Below are 27380 nucleotides of genomic sequence, written 5' to 3'. Positions count from 1 at the left end.
GAAGCATTTTACTCATGCAAAAGGCTTTAAGTTAGTGGTCAGGTGGGTGGCTGGTCCCTTGTTTCCAGAATCACATCTTACAAGGGCTATGGGGCAAAAAAATTTTCTTTTTTGCTTTGCATTGTCAGGCATGATGGGTTTTCAGCACAGCAGGAAGAAGTTTTGTTACCAGAGAGGGGTGAAATGCAATAGAAGAAATATTCTTTAGTAAGATAAGAAGGGCTGGGTTGGGGTTTTTTTATTAGTAATTTCTCCAGTTGTGGCTGAAATGGTGGAGGCCAGCCCCCTGTCACGGTGGAAGGGGCTGTGGTGTAGCTGTAGACCAGCAGCCGCAGGACCAGCGCTGAGCTCCCGGGGCGGGGGGAGCTACTCGCCGCCCTCCCTTAAATACCCACCGCGCGCCTCTCCGCCGTCACGTGACAGGGGAGGCCTCCTCCGGGGCGGCGCCCTATTGGCCGGCTGGGCTGCGGCTGGCGATTGGCTGGCGCGGCCTTCCCCCCCCCTCCCGCCCGCCCTCCCCACGTGAGGGGGGCGAGTCACGCGATTTCCGGGAACCCGTCAGGAAGGGACATAAACAAAACAAACCCCGAAGCCGCATGGAGGGTCCGGGCCGGAGCGCGCGGGGCGGCGCCCCCTGCTGAGCCCCGGCCGCCCGGTGAGTGCGGGCCGCGGGGGGCGGCCTCGGCCGGCAGCTGCGCCCCGGGGGAGGCGGGAAGGCAGCGCGGGGGGCTGCGGGGCGCCCAGGGGCCGTCCGCGGGGACGCGGCTGCCGGCCCGCCGCCCCGCTGGAGGGGCGGTGGCGGGCGGTAGGGCGTCCCGGCGGGGAGGAAGGCGGTGTTAGCGTGTGCGCGCCGGGCGGGGGGCTGCGGGGCGCGGGAAGGGGTGTGTCAGCCCGGGTGCTGAGGAGAAGGGGACAGTGCCCAGCGGGCAGGAGGGGGGCGGCGGGCTCCCCTCACTCCGCTGGGGGTGTGGCTGCCGGTGCTGCGGGAGGGCAGCTGTGCGCGGGGGGTGTCCGGCTCCGAGGTTCCGGGCCCGATGGCTGTGGGGGCAGCACCGATGAGGCTTGAGGGCGCGGTGAGAGGGGCTGCGGAGGGACGCGGCAGGCTGCGCAGGGGACGGAGTCCGGGCTTAGCAGCGAGTTGTCAGCGCCCCTTCCAACCTCCATCCGTCAGGAGCGGCCCGTGCCTTTACAAGGAAAGTGAGTCTCGCAGCGAGCGCCAGGGAAACGAAAGCGCCGTCCTGCCGGGGGAGACCGGTCGTGCTGGTTGTGCGGGTGGAGGGGCTGCTTGGCTGCCCTGCTACAGGCGCCGGTGCGGTCTGCGCTGCCGCGCCGGGGATCGGGTGCAGGAGGGCTCGGCAGTTCCTGCGCTCTGTTGCTTTTCAGGCTCGTAGCCGCCTCGTCCTCTTTCGACCTGTTTGAATGCTCGGGACGGCCAGGGGGTGACCCGTGGTGTGCGTGGGGTTTCTCTGCCTGGGGCGTGCTGGCGCCCAGCGGGGCAGCTCCAGTCCGTAGGGAAGAGCTGCTGGGCCAGAGGACGGGGAGGGGTCCCGGGCAGGGCGGCGGGAGGGACTCTCCCCGCTCCGGCACGGCGTTTTATGTAACTGGCTGGGGGGCATGGGGGTTCACCGGGGAACGGTGAGCAGCAGCCCCGGCTGCTTGGGAAGGGACTTCCTCCGGGCAGCGTGGGGTGCGCTCCGGGGCAGGCCGCGCCGGCCGCCCCCAGCCCTGGCGGGGGCCACAGGGCGGGGGCTGCCTCCCGCGGGGCAGGGGAGCCCTCCGCGCCCTTCCCGCCACGCCGGGGGGAGGCCGGCGCGGACTCCCAGTGCCCTGCGGGCGGGCGGGTACGCTTCGGCTGCGCTCGAGGTGGCCCGGGTGGTCCGGGGCCGCGGCCAGTCCCCTCCGGAGCGGCGGAAGGGGGTTTGTTTACATGTCGCCTCACCCGAGCTTGAAAGGGCCGCTGGGCGGGTGAGCGGCGTGGGCGGCGGCGAATGGCAGCGCGCGTGGTTGAGGAGCGAGCCAGTGAGCGGGCGGGGAGGGCGGGGTGGGGTGGTGGCGGCCGGGCTAGGCTGCGCTCCGCGCTGGCTGGCGGGGCGGCCATGTTGGCTGGGAGGTGTGTTAGTGGGTCAGGGGCGGGGGCGCGGTGTGGGCCGGGGCCGCCCGGGCCGGGCGAGAGCTGCCCTGCCGAGAGCTGCCCGCGGGAGGAGCGGGGGCTGGAGCGGTGCCGCTGGCTGCGGAGGGTGCCCGCGGCCCCGCCCCTCCGGAGCGCTTTACCTCAGGGAGTCTGTCTCTTCTGGGGGTCGGGCCGCCGCGGTCCGCAGGCGCGGCCGAAACCAGCCGGCAGCCGGTGCACGGCCCGGGGGGGGGGAAGGCGGTGCCGTACAGCCGCGGTCCCGTTCCCCTCCTCCGAGCGCAGGACGGGGCGCGTTCCCGCCGGCTCCCCCAGACTTTATATAAAATACCGATAGCTCCCCGGGCCGCCTCAGGCGCTGCCTCCGGGTGTGTCTCCGGCTCCCAGCGTCCCCCCACGCGGGTCTTCCGCACCTCTCCGCCGCTGGACGAAGTTCGCGGGGGCAGCTTGCCGAAAGCCCCTCGTGTCCTCAGGGCCCGAAGCCTGAACTTTTGTTTCCCCTCCGTCCTGATGGTCCGCGGCTTGGGCGTTATTTTATGTAACGATGCCCGCGGTATTACCGGTATGCAGTACCAGCTGGCGGTGGCTCTACACAACCGCGCAGCGTGGCCAGGCCGGCCCACAGTATTTCTCAGGGCATCGTCTAATGTAACTGATCAGATATCAAAGATAATTTAATGACCAGAATTCACTGTGTCACGCTCCAGTATAAAACACAGGCTCTTTTTCAGGCTTCTCTATGCAACAGGCTGAACGGCTTCGATCGTTCAGCTATGCCAGCTGAAACGTTAACTTCTCATTTAAAATAAGCGTAATCTTCATGTTGTTGCCATTTGAGGGTAACTCGTTGAAATCATGCAATACATAACCTGCAAAACAGAATCAGATTCTGATAGTATCTTTCAAACACTTTAAAATGTTTTTAAAAATTATAAAAAGGTTGGTTAGCCTTTGTCCTAAGGTCGCTTAACCAAATGCTTCTAAGCATCCCTGTGGGGAGGGTTAATTATTATTACTACACATACGTTTTCATAGTAAGAATTATGGAGGGGCAGACACAGATGTTTTAGAAACTTGGTCAGTTTTTATTGTTGGCAACTTAAAAATTTAAGTCAGAATTTCTATAGGAATTATAACGGGCGATTGTTATAGCAGGAAAGTTTTTTTGTAGAAATATCAATGCTCAGTGATGGTACTTTTTAGAGGCATGAATAATAACTCAGAGACCTCATACAGTGCTTTGTAGCCAGCAGTTTACCTGAGCAAAGAAAGAATTGTTCTGTGTTTGATGGGAGTATTAACTGATAAGAGAAGTCTGCAGCAGAGGCATCAAGCCACTGAACATCCTTGCCATGTTTTTTTTAAATAATGAGAGTGGTAAAAGAGCTTTTTAAAGGACAAAGGTTTGGAGTCCTTTTAGCATTAGCAGGAATTAATTGGGAGTAAATAGAAGCTTCTGTCCAACTAATAGACTGATATGTGGTATAAATAAGGCAGTGCACTGGTTTAGATTCCCATGACTTGCATGTCCTTGGAGTGTGGTTTGTGAAGCATAATTAAATGATGTTTTAAAATAAAAGTTTGATAAGAATATTTGGCACTTCATAAGAAGTGCTTGAAAGTTGGCATTGGCTTGAAAGTCAAGCCAAAAGGTTTCTGAAAATCATAGATTTTAAAGTTCAGACCTTGCTATAGTAATTTCCCTGATTATATTATTATATATAAAAAAAAATCCTCCGTCTGTTTTTGAACTCTTGCACTGATTTTTTTTTTTTTTTACTTTTTGGATTATTTTGACTGATGCTTTTTTCTGATTTGTTGCTGGCTTTGAAGTATGCCATACTGATAGCCCATTTCTAACATAAGTATAACAAAACATAATTTTACAGTATGAAGAGTAGACTAGATTGTATCATTCCCTTCATCGTAAGAGATTATTTTCTGGGAACTATAGGATTAGGTTTTTTCTTGCCCAGAAAGACTTTGCATTGTCAGAAAAAAATACAGAAACAACTGTCATTTAGGAATCTAGAATATTGCTGGAGATTGTAAGCTAAACTGTTGTCTAGTTTTGCTTTAGTTTTCTATCTTGGCTTTGGCTGCGCTCTGCTTCAGGGGAAATCTCTGGCTCAGAAAAGATTTTGAATGTTAGTCTTGCTGCTAATGCTCTTGTGCAAAAAAAACCTCTTCGAACTCTACGGTGGTAAAGGTTTATGCAATTCATATTTTAATGATAAAAAGTTTTTTAAATTAAGTATGCTAATGTAGTTGTAATAAGTTTAACATGCTGCACATCCCATTCTGACACTAAAATAATAATAAAATCTCAGTCTTTTTTCCAGAATATACAGAAAAGCCAGTTCTTCTAGTAGGAATATATTATTCTGGGCATAGTTGTTATAAAATACATAGATACAATACATTGTTGTTTTTTTAAAAAAGCAAACAAACCAAACACTTTTTTTCTTCTGCCTCTTGCATGATGATCAGTTATTGGCATCTGCCTATTTGCTTATGCAGTCATGCTGAAGTGGAATACCCCTCCAAAATCCGGTAGCTGGCATTGACATGTAGGGGTATCAATGCAAGCAAAGAATGTAGCGTTGTATTCTTCTTGGTAATTCATCAGCTCTTTTACCTGAAGTGTTGCGTGTGTGATTGGAGACCAGAGCTTCTGTTTAGTGGTATCACTTCCAGATCTTGAAGTCTGTCTGCTGTGGGCAAGTAGGATTAGAAAAATAATATTGGGGAAGGGAAGGTCAGCAGAGAAAAAGGAACAAAGACAGTGAAGTAGCAGTTTCCCTCTCCTGAAGGGAAGAGACTTAAAAGAAGTGAAACAGTTTTCATATAGTTAGTTCTTTTAAATGGCAATGCTCCATCAAGCTTAGATTCTGGGTGTCTTAAGCAGATGTTGTTTGCTCTCTCGGATAGAGAAAGCAAAGGGCATAATGTCTTAGATGCTCATGCTGGCATTTTCATACAGATACATCACTGAGAAGGTAGAGGGACTTGGCTTCTTTGGATGAGCAGGTGAATGAGGCTACGGCAGGTGGAAGCAGAGGCAGACCTTTTACAACAGTGTCTTTGCTCACCTGCTATGGAAACAAACAAACAAAAAAAAACCACAAAAGAAGACTTAGTGTCTCTGTGGTGGGGGAGAAAAATAAAATATTTTTTTTAAGTCTGGATAATAATTGAAGAATCATGTAGAAAGAAGAAAAAACAACAACATCAGGGACATTACACTCAGAAACAAAACTAAGAAAAATACATTTTGTGCTTGAAGACTGCACTGAGCAGAGCATGTTCTGTAATAGGAAACAAACTGGCACAAACTGTAGAAGGAAAAAAGTTTTAGGAGAAGCGTAGGAGAACTTCTTGCATTTCTAACTGTAGTACTTCATAAAATGTCCAGATACAGCAAACGCTGCATAGTACATACTGGTTCTTTTAAAATACGTGGCATGTTTTTTGTGCATTCTCTGAAATTCAGAGTTTGGCATTTTGAATCTTTTAGCCTGAGTTTGTAGGTTTAGTATTGATAGGCTCTTGTGACGTGCTATTTTTTTATCTGCAGCAAAAATGTAACTTTGACAAACTGTGCCATATGATGGAGTCACCATCATGAAAAGTGTAATTATTTATGTAATGCATTTGTAACAGGCATTTGGCTGCTGTGATAATAAGCACTGTACAATCAACAAAATGGTATAGCAACACTCTGTGTGCTTTTCAGATTGTACAAAATGCACATCTGAATTGAGACAGAAATAGCTACAGTACAAATGATTCATACAGGTGACTGAGGAAGACTTTCAGAGTTGTCAAGGTGAAAGCTAGCAGTTTAGGGTTTTCTCTTTTAGGATCTTCTTTAAGGATAACGTATTGTCGCAGAAGGGTGTTTGACTAGTCTAGGGAAGTGGCACATTCACGGTAACTGACATGCGTCTCCTTAATGCTGCATGTGTTGAGTTTGGGTCCTGCTGTCTGCCAATTTAAACGTACTGCTGCATCAGTAATGTCACATAATAAGCCTGCCATTAGATTGTTTGAAGTTCAGTCTTCCCGGGTGTCTTGGGACAACTATAAAACTATTTTAAATACACATTTTTGAAAAGTAAATATGAATGCAGAGGATTTTTATTGGATTTGTCATAAGATTAATGAATTATTAACTCTATAGAACAGGTTTTGGTTACTCATTGATGATTGATGGGGATTTTAAACAACGTATATATGCATGCCTCCATCAGTACCCCAGATTCTTAAATGTTAGCTGAACATTGCAGTTCCTGAGATATGTTCCCCTTCATCACGCCCAAGTGAAAGAGCGAGCCTTCTCCCAGGAGCAGGGGTACAGCTCTGCACTGATGTGATTCAAGAATCTGCAGACTCAGAACCAACTCAGGGACTGGCTCCTTAATCACCTTAATTTGATTTAACTGCAGGCTGCTGCCAGAAGGAGTGGCAGCACCCTGCCCCATGCCTCAGGCTCTGTATTCCACCTGTAGTTCAGTTGCTGTGAAGCAACTACAGGATTTCACCTCTGTATCTCTGCATTTGGGAAGGGCTGATGTAAGGCATTAATGACAATTGTCCTGAAGTAGAAAATGCTGCATCTTTATCTTCAGTAATTCTTACACTGCTATTCTTGAGCTGTGCCACAGATCTTTCAGTTCATTCAAATCTGTATTCATTATATAGATAACGTAACAACTGTACTATTCTGTTCTAACTCAGTCTTGAGCTGAGAGTGCCAATAATGATAAATTCTGTAAAAATGGGACTTCCACTGCAGACTACGAAGTTACTTTCCTTCACAGCGAGTTCAGATTTTACGTCTGTGCTTCCATATGTGTCATTGACTTCTACTAATCATCTTTATCTACCAGTTCATGAAAAAACATTGGTAGTTAAGTGTGAACACCAGGAGTCTTTTAATGAAGATCTTGATGATTCTGGGAAATTTAGAAAGCAGTTGGGAGTAGATCTGCTTTGTTGGGAGCATGAAGCATGCCTAGATTGTGCAGCTCCCCAAGGCAGTGTCTGTCTTTTTGTGGCCTCGTCATGTTTCCCCCTTCCATAGAGCTACCAAGAAAATTCTTACATTGTAGAATACTGGAATAGATCCTAATGGGATTCAAATCACATTTAAATATTAATATTATAAAATGTCACGAAGGAAATATAAAGATAATTACAGGAACAATTGGATTAGCTGATACAGTGCTTTGACCCAGGAGGACATACACTGTCATTCTTAAATGGTGCTAAAAGTTTATAGCTAAAAAAAAAATCACTCCAGTCTTTGAGATGGTAGAAGTACTTTGAACGTTTAATGTCTGTTTTGAGGATTTGTAAATGATCCAAAAGCTCCCTGGTCCTGCCACTTGGAAGCATTAGTTGGTCGTTACTGAAATTGGTGTCAGTACAGGTTAAGTTTCACCCCCCTTTCCTAGTTGTGTGTGAAGGACAGTGGAATGGCTTGAGATACGTGTTCTAACAAAAACATAACAAAGAATAACCGGTAAAGGAGTAGCAAACATCTCCTTTCTTTCCCCTATCATGCAGTGGCAGAACTCTGTCAGTCTCCCTTGTGAATTCAGATGGTGGTGGTGGTGGTGTTCTGCTGTTGACGTCAAAGTATTAATTTGATGTTCTGCTGAAAAAGACGTCAGTCTCTGCCACTCTGTATGGAAAGAAAGATACTACTCAGGTGTAGATTGGTATTAAAGATTATATCCTTCTTGCCTCTTTGCGTATGAGAACACCGTTTATTTATTTTAAAGAACAGGCCCTATCTCCTATGTCAGGCCAGGTTGAAAAGTGAATTAGTTGTTCGTGCCACGTTTAGCAGCAGAGGCAGGACTGGTCCTGCTGCAGTGTGGCCTTTGCTGGGTGAAGGGAGACACGTTGCCCTGGGACACAAACTTAACTTTAAATGTCACTTTAAGATAAGTAAAAAGAGTTCCCCAGAAGTTTTAGAGCAGAAAGAAAATTTTCTTAGGGCCCTACAGGGAATGGCTTGCTTTGGCAGTGGTAGTGTGGTTTTACTGAGAACTTGTGTATAATTGGACTTGTTGTTCTTTATATTCTAGCTGATATTTGAAAAGCAGTATGTTTTGATAAGTAAAGTTTTCTTTGCATGGTGTCTGTTTTTACCACAGTCTGATGGTATATATGCTGAATGTAACAAATAGCTGAGATGATGAGATAATATCTGCAAAGAGGAATAATCACGGGGGTGCTATCATGTGCTGGGGGGTTCTGAACATAGCTCCACTGTAGCAGAACACTTTTACTTTACTTTTTGTTTTTCAAAACAAGAGAATAAACATAGCCTGAGCAGATTGCACCAAAGTCTGACTTAGGAGCAGTGCTGAGTGAAGAATTGTGCTAAAAGAAGCTGAGAATTTTAACTGATATTGCTGAAAAACTTTACAAGTATGATGGTTCGGGGTGTTTTATCATGCTCCTCTAATGCTGCTTTTTTGTTAGAGACTTTTTATATAAGGGTAGGGCAAGCAAGACAGTAAGAGAGCAGGATCCTTGAAGACAATATAGTTACATTAGATGCTAAGGTATGATACCATGGATGATTTTTTTAATTTTTGTTTTTGATACAACATTCCTCTTTTTTTACTTCCTGTTACTTATTTTATGAGTCTTTTGTCATACTTCTAGTCCAGATACAGCTACTGATGTTTGTGCTAAGGTGCTTGCTTTTCTGCACTTCAGTTTCTCCTTACATTGTTAAAAAATGCAGGATTAAGCAGGATATAAGGCTTGGAAAAGTCTTCAGACGTACATCTGAAGTAGCAGCAGGTCTATACAAACTGCTAAACTGGTGTAGTGGTTTAACCCCAGTTGGCAACGTAAGCACCACACAGCTGCTCGCTCATCCCGCATGCACAGTGGGATGGGGGAGAGAATAGAAAAGAAAAAAAAAGTGAGAAAACTCATGGGTTGAGATAAAGACAGTTAAATAGGACAGAAAAGGATAATAATAATAATAATAATGGAATATACAAAACAAGTGATGCACAGCACAATTGCTCACCACCTGGAGCTGATGCTCAGCTACTTCCTGAGTCGTGCCACCTCCCCGCCAGCCCCCAGTTATATATGGAACATGACGTCAGATGGTATGGAATATCCCTTTGGCCAGTTTGGGTAAGCTGTCCTGGCTGTGTCCCTTCCCAGCTTCTTGGGTGCCCCCCATCTTCTCGTTGGCAGGACAGTATAAGAAGATGAAAAGTCCTTGACTACTTGGCAACAACTAAAATATTAGTGTGTTATCAACATTATTCTCATCCTAAATCCAAAACACAGGACTATACCAGCTGCTAGGAAGAAAATTAACTCTATCTCAGCTGAAACCAGGACAACTGGTAAAATTACTGGTGGATAAATTGGACCAATTTCAACATGTTCCTTACTTTAAATTAATAGGGAAGATATTTTATTAGGCAACTCTGAATTTTGCACAATTTTTAGTTAGTTCTGATGGTGAAGTCCGTCTCTTCCCTTCCTATACTGCTGGGCAGTGAGCATGCTTGCTGTAATCCCTCTACCACTAGATGTTGCTGTATGAGTGATTGATATAATCTTATCTGAAGCTGGATGGATTCAACTCTTAAGAAAAGGAGGAGATACTGCTGAAACAGTATCTCTGTCTATTTTGAAATTAGTATTTTGAGATGTTTGCCTGAGACATTTTTAGAATTTATTTGCCTTGATATATTAGTCATAAAGATTGTTTCTCTCTTGTATACCCAGCAGTATGCTAGTCGTTATTTCCAATTAGGCTTTTCTTCTCATATATCTATAGAGCTCATGGTCTCGGCAGTGAGGAAAAAAGGCAACAAAATATAACTCAGTCAAAAAGTTTTTTGCAGGAACTCTCTTCTGTAGCATCTGTGGCTTTTCCTTCGATGAAAGATGACAGGGGAAGAAAATTACTATACATTCCAGCATGAGAAATGATCACTTTTCAGGGGAAATTTTTGTCTTTACTTCACTTTGGCTGTTGACCTTTTTGGTGAAAGATTACTTACCTCCTTGGGGGTTTGCTGTGTTTATTCTACACAGAAGTCTACAAATAGAAGACCTCCATCAGGGTGAACTGAAGTCATCCTAAGGAAAAAATTCATTGCATGGATTGTGTAAACTCACTGAGACTGAAGTAAAGCTGGAAAGGAATCTACAAGTGAATAAAACAAGAAGTTTGGAATTGGATTTGGGGAATCTGGGCTTGGAAATGCCTCAGGTAAATCTGTTAAGATTTTATTTGCTTCTGTAAATAATTTTGCTTCCTTATTTAAAAAAAAAGTTTAAGAGCAAATTTGATTGGCATTAGCAGAGAGAATTTAGAGGCGATTAAATGATGTATATTTTTTATTGGGGTCCCAGTAGTGGCTATGGCAGAAGCTTTGTGGCTGCTCTTGGTACTGTATTTGTTCACACAACAAGATTCAGCAAAGTTGTCGTCTTGATGAGGGTGGATGCCAGGAGAACAGCCTTTTATTACTGCAGTGATTCACACATCAGCACACTGAATGACTTTCAGCAGTACAGTGTTTCTCCCTTCCCAGCCCTCAGGGCGAGTGTGTCTAGAAGACAAATAGAGGTCTGGAATTAAATGTAGCAGAAAGCCTTGCTGCCCATTCCCTGCATGCCCAGTCATCCCACATAATGTTTTTTTGCAAGGTTCCACTTTGTTCTCGAGAGATATAACACTCTTGGTTTAATTGTAATAAATTTTGCTATTGTTACAATCTCAGGTGGAAGTTTTATGATTCTAATGGTTCTAAAAACAGCGAATACTGCTTTAGTACAAAATAGTTTGTATCAGGGTGAAGGCTCTGCAAGCGTGTAGTGCCTATTGATACTGGCAGATCTTGCCAGTACTCGCTCTCCTCTTCTACAAATGCTAACATATCCTTAAACTTGGCAAACACATGAGAATTTCAAACCAACAAAAAAGAATGAGTGAGAAATGCTCTTGCAGCTATAAGATGAATACAAATGTGTCCTTTGATTAGAGCCACTTGTTGTTAGCTGCTCTTAAAGCATTCTGTCGCTCTGAGAAATGACATGCTTATCTGTGTAGGTGAAAACCTTCCAGATGCAAGTGTAGCACATGTTCAGAGACTTGGATGGAATGGCAATGCTCTTTATGTTTTGTTGAAGAAGAGAATATGCCTTTTTATAGCATGCTGCAAACATCAGTATCAATTTTGTTGTAGCCCAGTGTGAGTGGAATGGACCCTCCTTTTGGGGACGCTTTTCGGAGCCATGTGTTTTCAGAGCAGACTCTGATGAGCACGGATCTCTTGGCAAGCAGTTCAGATCCAGACTTCATGTATGAACTGGTAGGTGATCTCTGTGCGTACATAACTTCCTCTCCTTGACTAATACCCTGAGTTTGTATAGTAATAAATGGGTATTTGTTCAAGAGTGCTAGCAGATCATTCATTACTGCTAGCTGCTGATTAGGGAAGAGCCTAACTGCTTGTCCAGCAAATGTGATGCTTCCTCAATAGATGCCTGTTAAAGCTGGCCATCAGGAGAGGCTTGATATTTGAGTCTCAAATAGAGCTGTGTGGACATTATGTAATGGTGCTTGAGACTCTTCCTTACAATCTTTTCTGCAAGAGCAGCTATATGCTACTTCACCCAAGCTGTGAATGCAGGGGAGACAAAATAAAAGTTGACTCATGAGCTCCTTATACTAGCATTCTTTTTTTTTTTTCCCTCTGCATCAAAGGAGAAAGGTAGCTAGTAGTTGTTAATTGATCATGTTAGAATGAGGCTTTCCAGGGACTGGTAAACTTGAGCGTATTCTGTTAAGCACACAGCAAAGATCGACCTAGGTTGATAGAGACTAGAACAGCTTGCCTGTGATGTCTTTTGTATTTTAAATACATGGATATTGATACTAGTCTGGTTCCTGATGACCAGGTGAATTTGCAGTAGCAGAGAAAGAATCCAGTGGCATTTGACTTGTATCTTTAGCAATCTCTTCAGAAGGATCTGCTGCTGAAGCACGGAAGCTGGACTTTAGTCTGACCCCCAAAAGAAGCTTTTAGTTGGAAGTCGAAGTATCTTCATACGTTATCATTCTCTTACACTTCACTGGACTCACCATACCAAATTAAGTAGAGGACACAGATGATTGATACTTTTTTTTTTTTAATTAATTTTTAACTTGTCGTCTTATGCACAGGACAGAGAAATGGACTATCAGCAAAGCTCCAGAGACAACTTACTTTCAATGGAGGACTGCAAAGACCTTGAGAACTTGGAGTCTTTTACAGACATCCTGGACAAAGAAGCTGCTCTCACCTCAAAGTGGGAGCAGTGGGACACCTACTGTGAAGACTTAACTAAGTACACTAAATTAACCAGCTGTGACATCTGGGGAACAAAAGAGGTGGATTACCTGGGCCTTGATGACTTTTCAAGCCCATACCAAGATGAAGAGGTGATAAGCAAAACGCCGACACTGGCTCAGCTTAACAGTGAGGACTCCCAACCTGTTTCTGATTCTCTCTATTACCCTGATTTGCTCTTTAGCGTAAAACAAAACCCTTTAAATTCTTTGTTACCCGGCAAAAAAATTGCAACCAGAGCAGCAGCCCCAGTCTGTTCCTCCAAGAACGTTCAGGCTGAGGCACCTTTGTCGGACTACGTTCAGAAGGCAAGCAAACCTGCAACTCAGCCTGCTTCCAGTACACAAATCATGGCGAAGACCAATGTGTACAATAATGAAAAGGTGAACATTCATGTTGAATGTAAAGACTATGTTAAAAAGGCAAAAGTAAAGATCAATCCTTTACCACAGAGCAGACCGGTGCTGAGCCAGACACATGCTGATGCAGCAAAGGAAAACACCTGCTATTGTGGTGCTGTAGCAAAGAGACAAGAAAGGAAAGGACTAGAGTCCCCGCATAGTCACAGTACGCCTCCTATTTTGCCTTTTAAAGAGACTCAAGAACTGCTCCTCAGTCCACCCCAGGAAACCCCAGGACTTATTGTGGGGGAGAGCAGTCTTTCTGCCAGCACATTGGTGTCAGATTCTTCACAGAAGAAAGAAGAGCACAACTACTCTCTTTTTGTAACAGACAGTTTGGGTGAACAGTCAGCCAAAGGAGACCCTGAGGAAGATGAGGATGATGAGGACGATATTGAAGATGAGGACCATGATGAAGGATTCGGCAGCGAGCACGAGCTGTCTGAAAATGATGATGAGGAAGAAGATTATGAGGATGATAAAGATGACGACATCAGCGATACTTTCTCAGAACCAGGTACCAGCAGTGTTGGGGTTTGTTAATGTGGAGGTTAATGGATTTGTCTGCCAAGTGGGAAAAAATACTTTTGAATGCTTTATAGTTACAGATGAGCAACACTGATCTTAAATCATGAACTTTGATCCCAGATTTTTCTAAGTGCTTTGCAAAATGTAATTAGTGAAAACTATGCAAAGTCTCTGTTGCCCAGTTTTGAGAAAAAAATGCATTAACTGTGGTCATGCAACAAAAATAGTAATAGACAATAGAGGAAACCTAGCTTGTAGCCTAAGGTTGTAGAGCAATTACCTGCAATTGTTGTCTTCTTTTTTCTTGGCTTGATGATAGGATGTGCAGAGCTTTCTAGAGCTTCAGTAGGTTGCTGCTTTGAATTTATCCAGAAATATATCTCTTGATAGCTGGTATGAAATCATAGCCTGAGTGAAATAATTTCATAGTTACTTAAGTCCTACTGTAAGAACAGTTTTCCACAGAATCCAAGAATACCTACCACTGAAACTAATAGAACTGTTTGTTGGTGGTTTTCAGCAGTAACACTTAGTGGGTCTTCAAAGGATACTGAATTCCTCTCTTCTGCATGTAAAACTGGAGCCTTAACAACAGAAATAAGAACTAACCTTCACCTAGAAGGTAACAAAGCGGTAACGTTGTGTTAAAAAATCTGAAGGGAAAGGGACAGAACTGTAACCAAGTATTAGTTTCATTGTAGAAAGTGTTATAATATTCACGTGTTATAATATTCACATGTTATAAATGCTTTGTAGTAGAGTATAAGAATTAAGGTATTCAGACATTTGGCAATATGTAACTTGGCGGGGGAAGCAGCTGAAATTTTTCCTTTTTAAAAACAGCAACTTCCCTAAAGCTTGTTGGTGTTTGTCATAATGAACTCTCAGATTAAATTATTTTCTAAGTAGATTTCCTGAGTTGGCATTAAACTTGTTAAGCATTATGCCCTTTATGTTACTTTTATATGTACATAACACATTTTCATTAGCATTTTAAAACCCCTTCCTCCCTTCTTCTGAATTGAACTCCCTCTGCTTTCGGGGGCTTTAAGTAGCTGTTACAGCTCTGTAATGATTGCTGTACTGCACGGTGCTTTGCACTCCGTGGAGGCATGTTGCAAAGAAAGCCTGGTAACCTTGAAAAAGAGGTATCATATTAAAATACTGGGATTTCATTTGGTGGAATTACATTAGCTGCTGCTTGTTCAAATTTTACTGACAAGCAATCACTCTTGCCTTCAAAATACAACTACGTTGTGAAGTACAGCAACTGAGGAACTTATACAGGCTTGCTAGAACTTCAAGTGAATGAACATTCACATCAAGTATGGTGATATTAAAAGTTTCATTATATCTTTTGAATATATTAGAAGGTAATGTCTCCAGGTATTTTAATTATGTCACTCTCATACTTTGTGTTGCTTTTTTACCTTTAGAGAAAAGGTAAATACTATGGATAAAGTGTCTAAAAATAGGCATGGCACAGGAAGATTTAACCTTCCATAATACTGAAACCAAAATCAATTGATAAATTTAGAGTGATGTAATTTACTAAAAGGACAAAAACTTACTAGTTACTGCTGACCCTCTGATGTATTTTATACACAGTTTGTTTGTGTTTCTTCTTCTTGTATGTTTTTGGAGTGTGTGAAATGCTTTCTTAAAGCATTAGTGTTGTCTGAGGAAATACTTGGATATTGTGAACTTCAGGAACGTGGAGAATGTGATTGGCTGTCAGGCTGGTTTGGGCAACAATGTTTTTATTATCACCATGATACAGATTTAGCAATTTTGGTCACCTGCAAAGGTAATTTATTACGGGAATTATCAGCCCAGGCCTTTTCTAGCACTTAAACTTTTTTTGCCATTGCTAGTATAATTTACCTATCTCATTTAATAGAAATATTTGTAAATGACTGCTGCTCCCATCAGGTAGTCAGAAGATTCCAGAAAGGGGAGATGAAACAACTGATGCAGTTTTCAGTAGTAATGGAGAAGAAATAGCTGAAAGGGAGACGTGCTTGCAGAGACATGGAGATTGTTTACAGAAGTTGCATTGTGTCTGTTCTGAGCACCTGGACCGTTAGCTGGGGGAAAAGGACTCAGAAATGGTTTGACAGAAGTCAGTATGATTAAATGGTAAAGAGAAGGGTTTTCCTGTGTTGGTTTGTTGTTTGGTGTTTTGGGGTTTTTTTGCAGGGCTATTTTTGCTTTTTATCTGGTAAAATGCAGAAGTCGTGGCTATCCTGTTCTCTGTTTTACTTAATTTAAACCTAAAACCATAGTAAGGGATGTGAACAGAGATTTTTAGGAGGGAGTTGCAAAGAGCTTGAAAGGCAAATACTAGAACGCTTTCAGATTTCTTAGAAGCCTGCCAAAGAAAGTGGGGCTGCTATATGATGTTTGCTAAGAGGAGAATTCAAGGAAGGTGAATACAGTGCAGAAAAGCTAAACGGATTTGTTGCACTCCTGTATGCTGCGGACTGTGTTAGGACATTGTGCACTAGATGATTCTATGTAACTTTAAAATGATAGCAGGTCAATGTTAGAGTTGCAAGGCAGGATGCATTAAGTCAACATAATTTAAGTTGCTAACTTAATTATAGTTTAAACAAGCAAACAGGAAGTCTTGATTTTAACCTTGTACATTTGTACACATCAGCTCTTAAAGAGCTTTGTTTTCATCAGTTTGCTTAATTCTGTGTTATCATGAAGATGGGCTAAATTTTTATATATATATATGAGTTACATAGGTTGACATGATTTTTCAAGTGGAAAATAAGTAGGGTTTTAAGAGTATTTTGATACTTGTGTCAAACAGCATTTGGGTAAACTGGAAGTAGAGTTAAAAATATTTATGGTATTTGACACTTTAATGTAAATTGTCGTAATTGTTTTGGCTATACAAGAAAAATGTTTTATAAAGCGTGTTTCATTGTTTGATTTGTCTTTGAAATACTATCTTTTTAATAAACTAGAGAATAATGATGAGTTGATGAAATGATTAGAAACAGGACTTTAGAACTGATTTCATCCTTCTGCGCACCTAACATTTATTCATACTTTGGGTTATGAGGTGAGAGTCAGACCAAAGCAAAAAAGTTTGTTTTTCCTCTTTCAACTGGTTTTTCAAGTGCAAACAGACTCATTGAATGGACTGTTTTAAAAAGAAGAAAGTGTTCCTTGTGCTACTGTTAAAAGATGAAGCAGAGCTGAAGCGTATGGGGTCAAGGCTTGTTAAGCTTACAGTCCCTTCAGTGGCTTTTCTTTAAGCTTCATCAGTGTATGTGATGTTTTGAAATGCATTCTTTTTTAAGTATATGTAAACTATTAGTATTTTAGTACAAAAGGGAATGCAGTGGTTTGGGGTTTTTTAACCTTAGTATAGGTTGTCTTTAATTTCTAAAGCATAGGTAGGATTTCAGAACCTGTGGTTTGTGTTTACATAGTTATGGTATAAATATTTATGCAATATGGATAGTGACATTACAGTTTTCATGTATTTCATGAACAGTTCCATCATATCAAGTGCATCAGAATATGCCTCTAAAATATTGTGTAGCTTTACTGTACATCATTTCTCTTCATCCCACTAAAGAGGTGAAGAAGACATTGAACAGCTTGTGTCCAGATCCCTTCAATTTAGATGGTCTTTTCTTATGGGCTTTAGGTCATTGTCCTGATAACAGAGCCCCCTTCCTTTAGTCTGACAGAGACGAGTTCTTCAATTTATTTCCCAAAGGTGTTCAAACTCAAGGAAGAGCACGAGTTGGACTCAATGTTCCTATTGGGTCCCTTTCAACTCATAATATTCTATGATTGAATAATTCTGCTTGCTTTGTTAGTCTTTTGCTAATCCATCTTTGTTATCTGCTTCTTTCTGTGCTTTTTGATTAGAGATAAATTAAAATGTGGAGGCGAGTTACGATTATGTTTCCGCAAATTCATAGAGCAAACTGTAAGGATGGAAGAACATTCTCCAACAGCTGTTGTCTGCACTCTGCAGTGGTGGGATTGTGGGGGAGAAGAGCAATAGGGCTTAAGGGGTCAGAGAATAAAAAGGGGCTTTCAGTGCATAAATAATTTGTCTCTATTCAACTGATGAAGTACCATCAGTGGCTCAATGTCTATTCCTAGATTTAAGGCAAATACTCCATAGTAGTTGATGCTGAAAACCAAGTCTGTTAGATAATGTAAAACAGGCCTCGTCTGTGGTTTTGCTCTTAACTTGAATACTCAGTCTGCTGTTAAAGGGCTAGAAACAGTTTGGTCAACATTATATAAACAATGCAATGCATCCTTTTAGGGTATGAAAATGATTCTGTGGAGGATTTAAAAGAAATGACTGCAATATCCTCTCGGAAAAGAGGCAAGCGAAGATACTTCTGGGAGTACAGTGAGCAACTAACACCATCGCAACAAGAAAGAATGCTGAGGCCATCCGAGTGGAATCGAGATACGTTACCAAGTAACATGTATCAGAAGAATGGTCTCCATCATGGTAAGAATAGAGTCCTAGTCACAAGTGAAAGTCTTTAGTTCTGACACCTTCAGTAGCCAAAGTCCCATATTTGCAAGTGTCGAGAGGTTGTGTTTTGGCCATGAAAATAAATCATTAAAACACTGCAAGTCTGTTGCTTAATTAGCAGAGTTCTGCATGGTGTCCAAGGAAGACACAGTGAACATACAGTAGTAACTTTCAGTGTGGTTTCTTCCAGAGGAAGGCGGATGAATTGAGAATTGTAACTTCCAAGCGCTTTCAGTGGAAACCCCAGGAGCTCAGAATTTTCTCAGTGTGATACTGTAAACATCATGGATGGGTCCTTGACTGATACTTGCTCCTTGTAGCATTAGTTTCAGTCTTGCTTGTGTTAGAAGTAAGCGGGAAGTGATCAGAGACGCAAAGTTCACGTTAACTGTAGTATGAACTGTAGGACAAGCAATAAGGCATAACTGTCTCTCTGCTCCTCCCTACTTGTTACTCCCATCTATGTGAATGCCGCACAGTGAAGCAGTTACTCTTCTGTGAATAAACTATTTCTTTAAAATACTCTCTTAGAAACGTACACCAGTTAGTCTAATAACTGTGTTTTATTCCTGCAACTTTTTGATTAGCAATTTGCTCTACCACACAGATGACTCGCATCACCCAGAACAAACCACTCTTAGGAGTAACATTTGTTTTCCTGTCACAGGACCTCTTTGGTAGGCTGCTCCATTTGAGTTTGGCTTTCAAGGAGAAAATGAAACCAGCTTCCCTGGTTGTAATGTTAATGTTCCCTTACAATTGAAAATTACTGTCTTTAACATGGCAGTTTATCTTCTGTTAAACCAAAATATTTTTGTTGTTGCTACTTGTAGATTTATTCAGGGAAGAAAACTTTTTTTAATTTAATCTCCTTAGTTTTTATATGCTTGTTTATCTTGTAGTGAAATATCAGTACCTAAAGTCCCTATCACTGCTCCTTCTTATGAAGGCTTATATCTATACTTGTTATTAAACAACAAACCAAACATGCCTTGAGGATTCAGTCCCACCAGACACTTGGAGGAGTGAGTGGCCTTTAAGTCAGATGCATATGCAAGGGATTTGTAGGATCAAATACTACTTAATATCCAGAAGCTACAGAATATAATACACGCAGGATTTTTTTTATTTTCATATACAGACATGTACCAAGGTCATCTACTATCTCAGATAAATCATGCTAAATCATTAGCGCTCTAATCAATATTTCTGAGTCAGGTTTTGTTAGTTTTATTAACATTTTCATGCAAGTATCTGTTAGTTTTATTAACATTTTCATGCAAGTATCTGTAACAACTGGCATTTTTAATAGAAATCTAGAAAAAGACACATAGCAGTGGCAGAGAATCTTAAGGAATAAAGATTTTGTCTTGAATATGTGTATTTCCTCAGAAAAAACAGACCTTAATAGCTTCAGATGCATATAAGAGAGGTTGACTGGCCTTTACGTGGATCATTTAAGCTCAGTATCACTGAAGGTCGTTTCAGAACCAGGCCTCAACACTCTTAATACAGAAGTTTAGCAATAAGTTTATCTAGGAATTTAATCAACTTGAGTGTGCAAGAGGATATACTGGCTGAACACATGAGCTAGCAAGTTACAGTTGGGGCAAAATAACTGGGTTTGAACTTGCGACATACATTTTTCAGCACAGTTGTGCATATACGATCTATCACATCCAGTAGCCTGGCCAGCAGTATTTGCTCTTATCTGATCTGGATGTAATATGAATTGTACAAAGCAGTTTGTCTGGAAATGCTCTTTCTATTGTGAAAGGCCAAAGGGATTGCATGATTCCAGTCCATTCTCTTGTAGTGAACAAAGGAACTTAAACTGCACCCAAAAAAACCCATATTTAAGAATTTTTTTTGCAGGTTTCTGTATGTATTGTGTCACTTCCCAACTCAATTTTCTGCGTATTTAAAACAGGAAAATATGCAGCAAAGAAGTCACGGAGGACTGATGTAGAAGACCTGACTCCCAACCCCAGAAAACTTTTACAGATTGGTAATGAACTGAGGAAGCTGAATAAGGTGATCAGTGACCTGACGCCAGTCAGTGAACTTCCCTTAACTGCCAGACCGAGGTCAAGAAAAGAAAAGAACAAGCTGGCTTCCAGGTATATGTTAGATAATGCTACATGGATGAGTACGTTTGGATTACTACAACTGTATGATTAAGGTCTAACTAATTTTTGCCTCAAGAGATCCTGCTTCATTGTGGCAGTTCCTGCAATGGGCTAATGACCAGTTTATCAAACAGCAGGGCACTTTGGAGATGTATTTCCACTGGAAGCTGGCTTACTTAGCTGCAGGGCAAATGATGGATACAGTGAGAAAATCCAGAAATGTGAAATGCAAGCAAATATAGGTAGCAGAGTGCTGTCAGCAAAGGTGAGTGAGTAGCTAGATGATTTTGTACATCACAGCTCTGGGAATATTGGTTGCTAAGTTTGTGTGGCAAACAAACAGATGCTCTTAGTATTCTGGAATTTTTGTTAGTGTTCTAATTCTTCCCCTCTTCTTACTATAGGGCTTGTAGACTAAAAAAGAAAGCCCAGTATGAAGCCAATAAAGTAAAACTCTGGGGTCTCAACACGGAATATGGTAAATACAACTCTTCACATCTTAATTTTTCTTTTGTTCAAGCAAGTCTGTGTTTTGCACCATCGTGTAACCTGGGTCATACCTGGCAGTTTATAGAGAAAACAGGGTTGGTACAAACCCAACAATTTTGTTGGTAGAAAAACAGTCTGCTCCATAAAGTGTACGTGAATTGGGTTACCTGCAGTGTTGAGCTAATTTACAGATGTAAATTATGTAAACATATGCGTGTAATGTAAATATTTTTTAAAATATGTTTACAGATACAAACCATTACATCTTAATTTTACAGTAAGTGCGATGTGACACCTTTGACACTTAAGGATAACAGTGTGTGCACAACCGTGGATCTCTTTTGCTCTGGGGCGATGTGCTGTAAATCTAATCCAGGTTTTTTTCTTTGCAGATAACTTACTGTTTGTGATCAATTCCATTAAACAAGAAATTGTTAATCGGGTGCAGGTACCTAAAGATGACAGAGGAGTCAACATGGAACAAAAATTGAACATACTTATTAAAGACACTCTTGGTAAGCACTGAACTTAATTTATTTGCATGTATGTGAAGAGACATACAATCTATGATACGTTAGATTGCAAACAATTTCTGAAGTAGAGAAAAAGAAAGAAGTGCTTCCTAATTTCAATTGTCTATGCCTTTTCGTTGGTTATTAACCAAAGCGTTCATTGGCTTTGCATCTCTTACAAGACTGTACAAATACGTGCAACGAATCGTAACCTTACAGCACATTTTCTTACCCTCTCTTTTTAGGACTACCTGTAGCTGGACAGACATCAGAATTTGTGAATCAAGTTTTAGAGAAGACTGCAGAAGGAGACCCCACTGGCGGCCTTGTAGGGCTACGAATACCAGTGTCAAAAGTTTAAGACATGACTTCAGCTGTTCTCATCGGTCAGATTCTACCTGTGTTGTCAAGTACTTCATTGTAAATTGCATTCTGGTCTGCATGTCAGTTTAGCATTGTGTAAACACTTACAATTAGGTTCCATTGTTTTTAAATAACAATGTAGTAAAACAAATCAAAGCATGATTTAAAATGCTTAATAGCATTTTTGGAGCATAAACCAGATAGTTTCAAAGCTGCTTTAAGCTTAAATACAGAGATGAGGATTCTTTTTAAAATTAGGTTATCTAGGACCAGACTATATCACTTTTGTTTTAGAAGCAAAACCGTGATTTTTGCTAGTAAAGATTTTTAGCATATGCCAGACATTGTGACAGGTTTATGCTCCAAGTAAAATAAGAGGAAGCATTTTTTTTGTAAAGCTGTCAATTTAGGGTTTTTTTTTTCTTTTTTTTTAATAATTGGATTTTCTTTATTCTTAAAAACCAGTAAGCTTTCTTTGCAACCATTAACTTGTACATAGCACACATGGCATTAGAGCTAGTGTGCCATATAAGACTTTAATTTTCTGAGCTTAATATAGTATTTAAATGTCTGTGCAAGCAAGAGAAAAAAAGTATATTCTTTGTGCCTTGTATTTTGGGGGGAGAGCTATCAGTATAAGCTGGTAAAGTTTTGTACGAAGAAAACCCTGAGGGGAAAAACCGAGATGTATAGATGGTAAGATTATAGGTTTTAATGTATTTGTTCCAGCTCTTAAAATTTTTGAATGTATATAGGAATATGTTGAAAATGTAGATATATGCCACAGAGTCTATGTATTGTATAAAAGATGGCTCTAGAAAACTCAATTTCGGTACTTTGGCCGGAAGAAAACAAATACTTGCACATTAATGCGATTGTTTATTTTTGTACCAAAGACAAATGCAACTGATATGGCGAACTGCCAGTCTAAGTAAAGTTTTGCACAGCTTATATGATACTGTACTGAATGTAAAAACAAATGAAAAAAAAGAAAAAAAATTAAAGGTCAGGGTTAGGGATCTTACTGAACTGTGAATTTTTTTGTTTGGGTCCAATTATCTACAGAAGGAGCATTCATACATAACAATATTATTTTGCTGTTCTTGTAGTTCGCTTCCATGGTAGATAAGTTGGTGGCCGTCTCAGAGTCTTTAAATCTTTTTTCTCTGCACTTACTGTAGGAGATTTTAATATATTTGGATTTTAGTAAGCTATTGGTAAAAATAGTTTTCAACTTTGAGAATTTAAAAAAAATATTTAGCTTGTTGTAGTATACTTCCACCAAACAACCAAAATAAAATTATTTTTATTGTAATGTGTATATATGTAAAGAGAAAAAAGAGCTACAAATATCTAATTCCTTAGTTGCCACTTTTCCAGTTGATGTATTATTATGCATGTGATGTTTCCAAGGATCAACACAGGCTTCAAACAAAACAACAAAAAAAAATTTATAGACTTTTATATTTTTGTACAGGTATTTCGAAACTAGCTTCTTCAAACTTATATGTGACTTGTTAATTCAGTAGTTTCTATGATTGAGGAATATTAACACACAGTTCTTATTTGCTCTTCTGCTAATAAGAGTTGGCTTTGTAGTCAGTGTTAACGTACAGATTAAAAGCTTTAGCCTTTGATGAGAAAGTCCTTTATCTCAAGGCAAGATCATTCTCTGGTTTCATGGACCCCCCCCGCCCCCTTTTCCTCCCTGTTCTTTCTCTCCCTATTTAAAGATGACAAAACACTGTTTACTGAAAATAGAAATACCAAATATTTTCAAATGTAGCTGCTGCAAAAATGCAAAAGTCCATGAAGGCTCTCTCCCCGCTCCCTTTGGGGAATTTCTCCACTTCATTTCTAGTTTGTCTAAGTTTGTTTGTACTGTGATTCCTTTTTGTTTATAAGTAATTATTTTTATATCCAAGCTTGTACTATATAAAAAAAGGTCTGAATCGGTAATAGTGCAGTAAGAGTGGCCGATGAAGGTGGCAGTCCTGCCACATACTCGGGAGTGTGCACACAGCTTACTTTGTATCTAAATATTTTGGAAGAGTCAAAAGGGAGGAGGAGGCCAAAATACCACTACTGAGCTGTACAGAAAGTCTTTCCTACAAGAGACTGAACAAATACCCAGGGCAATTTAGGCAAGACTTTGTAAATCCACTTAAGGCGTGCAAAATCTGAGTGGAATGTGGGTGTTTTTGTTTCAGGTGGTTTTGTTGTCATTAGGATGAGGTGAGAGTTGGCTGCTGCTTTACAGAGTGGGTCAGATGTATTCCTGTTGTAATTATTGCCGATGTTGCAGTTATTCTGGAGATGCGTGTGGCCCATAAAACCCTGACGAAGAATGTCTCTTGTGAAGTTAAGGCCGTGTCTGTACCAAGATTTGAATACTGTTGTTGTTCCTTTTTGATGGATGGTGTTACCGCACTGCTCGGATATGAGAGATCCTTATGCTATAGCCAAACTGTGTAGACAGGGCAGCATTTCTAAACATTAAGAGAGCAGTTTTGCAATCAGGTCAAAACTTCTGTGACAAATTAAACTGACAAGGTATTAAAAAGCCCCTTTTTTACTGCTCAGAAATACTGGGCAAATATAACTTTATAGCTTTTTATTTTTGTCTGAAAACCAGAATATGATTTTGGTCTAGCATTTCAAAGTAGACTTTGAATCTTTAGTGAATTCCATACCCTTGCATTTCAGTGTTTTCTATGTATTATTTTAAGTTAAAGCTTTTAAATAGTTGAGCTTTTTAATGTTGACACTTTATTTTGTACCTATTTATATGTATGTATATCTTAGAAAAGCACTTTGTTTAAAAAGGAAAAAAAAAAAAGAAACTGCGTTTTATATGATTCCTGCCACTTGCTGCTAACTCTGGGCTGGTCAGAATGCTGCAGCGATACTTGATATAAATAAAACCTGGCAGTAAAATGTAGAGTAAAGATAAGACCTTTTGCTGGTTTAACTTTATCATAAAGGTGACATAGGCAAGCTGTGCAGCTTTACATTTTAACCAGGGGACTCTGTGGCATTTAAACCGTCTAGAAATGGTTGTACTTTAATGCCAGTAACAATCTGCTTCCTCTAGTGTCATTAAAATATATACATTTAGTGTATACTTATCACAAACAAAAATCTTATAAGGGTATAAAAACCAACAAATGTACATGTTCTGTTTTTTGGCAATTGTGGCATGCATTTTTGGATGATCTTTAGAGAAGACCATTTTCTAAAGATTTTCAGTGTTCATACATGGTATGTGGATCTTAATGAAGTCCTGGATTTTTTGTTTGTTTTTGAGTGTAGGCATTGTGAATATTCACTTTTAATCCTATATCCAAAAACAATTACACATTTTTGGTTTAATACAAACAAAAGCTCTTCCTTTTTCTGATACACTGGATTCTCTAGAATTTGTTTCCATATTAAACGCATGCTGTCATAACTGCTCTTGTTGAGATCTCGTCAGTCTGAACTTAGGTGCCACACTTTGAATTGATGGACTGCTTGTTCTACTGTACCATGTATGATTCTCGTCCTTTCCTACTTCCTTCATGACAGATGATGATGTGGCTTTATATTGTGCCTTACTTGTACATCTAGAACTAAATGTTTTTCATTCCCTCTGAACTCTCCAAACCTAACCCTTCTGAAATTGAATCAGAACTGATAAAAGCATCCTGAGGAAAGTCTGGATAGATCTGATTTCAGTTTCTCTCAATAGTAGTCCTTTTGTATTTGTATGGAAGACTAGTTTTTGAATGGCCTTGCAAAATGTGGGGGTGCTCATGGAGGGTGTTTTTTAGCCCCAAACCCCTTTTGCTAACACTTCCTTTTATGGTTTATTGAACACATTTACTGATACGTGGCGAGTACTTTTTTTTTGGATGAGAGAGACTTATTACTAAAGCTATGTTTACGTGTGGATGGGCTGGGTTTTATTACCATACCAGTTGAAATCATTGTGATTTAATGAAGTTGCATTGCTGTAAAGCTGATATGAGAGTCAGGCTCAGCTGTGTTCAGTTCCTAATTCTTTATAGATAGCAGACTTTTTTTCCATACTAAGAGGGCCAGGAAAAAGTGGGTTTTTAAAAAAAAAAAAAACAAAAAACAAAAACAAACAACTAAACAAAAAAAATGGATGAAGGGTCTTCTTTTAACTAACCTGAAAGCAACCAGACACTTCTGAAATAGAGGTGTCAGTTTTGATTTTATTTGAAAAAGGTCCCCCCCTAATATTTATCTGATATTTGCCTTCATTAATAAAACAGCTTATTCACAAAATATAAAGACTGGATGTGCTTTTCTTTTCCATAAATCATTTAAACATAGCTATTTTTTTAAAGCTCGAAAAGGCTTTATCAGGAGAATTTCAAAGGGTTGTATACAAGTTGCCTTCAGCAGAAATAGCAAATGCAATTCTGTTCCTCAAATGTGCTTGCTAGTCTTCCTGAAATTCTGTTGAGGCGTAACCCAATTATGTACCGTGAATGTTAGGATCTGTATTTGGCCTTGTGATCTGAATTTCAAGAATGCATCTAATCATGATTTTATTTTCTTTTTAAGCTGGAGGCTTCAGTTGGAATCATCTAGTTAAGTGTGCTGCTAGATGTGGTCTTGGCTTATTGACACAGCCTTGCGCACAGCTAAGGTTTATTTTGTTTACCCCAGGGATCGTGTGAAGTACATTTCAAACAGTCACTGCTTCAGTGACTGATTCTTCTTCTAACTGTATTAAGGGCATTAGTATGTTGAGAAAACACCACTCTTTAATATCTCCCAATATAAATTGGGATTCTTAAATGTCATTAATGAAAAAGATGGCACTTTTTAGGTTCTATCTTCTTTACAGCATACAAAAATGTCTCAATCTTTCTACAATTTACTTTTCACAATATGCCATGTTTTTTTCCCCCAGTGCTTCTATCATAAGAAGGTGTGTGTGTGTGTGCCTGCGCGCACTGATTTATAGTCCTCAGCCTCTTAGACATTCATGAACTTCCACAAGAGCAAATACTGACTATGCATTTATTGTCTTTCTAAAGAGCTGTGGAACTAAAAGTGAAGCCAGAGCTATTTTAAGCCACGCTTTTTTTCCATAAAAAACTCCAAACTTTTTAGGTAACATCGGAGTTTTTCTTGAGTTAAGAATATTTTGTAGTCAGGTATGTGTGTAAGTCAAGTTTGGGTGAGTTAACTAGCTAGTGTAAGGAAAACTTCTGGATTGGATTTGGTATCGGCAAAAGCACACTTCGCCCTATCAGTCTGATTAAGAAACAGAACCTAGGAGTAGCAATTTTATTAATCTTTCTTGTAATAATGGATATTCTTATGTTCTGATTTGAATCATCTATCTTCCCAGGATATTATGTCCAAATAAAACTTATTGCTCAGTATTTGCGGTTGGGTGAACTCTTAAGGCTGATGGATGTCGGTGGTTGACAGGAGGAAAAAAGGTATTTTAAACAAAACATGGCATCCTGTTCTCCCTATGCTTGGGGTCATGGTTGTAATACTGTCCTTGATATTCTATAATCAACTTCCAACTGGAGCTCAGAAAAACTTACTGAAAGTCTTGTCTCTTAGAAAATAAATTTACCTTGTGAAAAGCATGATCTGTTAAGAGTTGCAATGTTTAATGTTGGTTAATAGTTGTGCAGTTTTTATTTTTTTGAAGAGAGGCACAATTAAACTATTGACTTTGTTTACTCTGTCACCCTTGATCCCTAGCACTTCTATTCAGATACAAATTCATCAATGTATGCAACATCCTTTGTAATTTAAAATAAAAATTGTGGAGGAAATACCATCTCGAGTCATTGTATGTGTGGAGCGATAGCGAATGGCGTGTTCTCCTTCGAAGTAAATGCCCTCGGTCTCCGGGTACCGTCGGTGAGTT

At 40.7% G+C, this 27380-nt stretch overlaps 1 protein-coding gene across 13 annotated transcripts; it reads left to right on the top strand.

Moving 5' to 3' along the window:
* The first annotated feature begins 550 nt into the window (after positions 1–550).
* CREBRF (CREB3 regulatory factor) lies at positions 551–27290 on the top strand. 13 transcript variants are annotated; one of them, XM_054842223.1, is made up of 10 exons: positions 551–655; positions 10220–10397; positions 11377–11502; positions 12357–13440; positions 13972–14073; positions 17758–17952; positions 19910–20099; positions 20513–20586; positions 20990–21112; positions 21355–27290. In XM_054842223.1, exons 2-10 carry the CDS (start codon positions 10389–10391, stop codon positions 21468–21470), a joined length of 2019 nt encoding a protein of 672 aa, XP_054698198.1. In that variant the 5' UTR covers positions 551–655; positions 10220–10388; the 3' UTR covers positions 21471–27290. The 13 variants fall into 13 exon arrangements, 9 of the variants coding, with proteins under 9 accessions (XP_054698198.1, XP_054698207.1, XP_054698206.1 ...); XM_054842222.1 differs by lacking the exon at positions 551–655 and adding an exon at positions 944–1197; XM_054842227.1 differs by lacking the exon at positions 551–655 and adding an exon at positions 3957–9273.
* Positions 27291–27380: the final 90 nt, after the last annotated feature.

This window comes from Grus americana, chromosome 14 (assembly GCF_028858705.1).
Source record: "Grus americana isolate bGruAme1 chromosome 14, bGruAme1.mat, whole genome shotgun sequence".
Taxonomy (NCBI): Eukaryota; Metazoa; Chordata; class Aves; order Gruiformes; family Gruidae; genus Grus; species Grus americana.
The sequence above is the reverse complement of the archived record's forward strand: the minus strand, read 5'-3'. Positions and strand labels throughout refer to the sequence as shown.

Bases quoted from the DNA above. Each gene is read 5' to 3' on its own strand.
- CREBRF (XM_054842223.1), top strand. The intron at 20,587-20,989 runs GTAAATACAACT...TTTTCTTTGCAG, and splicing joins GGGTCTCAACACGGAATATG to ATAACTTACTGTTTGTGATC. The intron at 21,113-21,354 runs GTAAGCACTGAA...CTCTCTTTTTAG, and splicing joins ACTTATTAAAGACACTCTTG to GACTACCTGTAGCTGGACAG.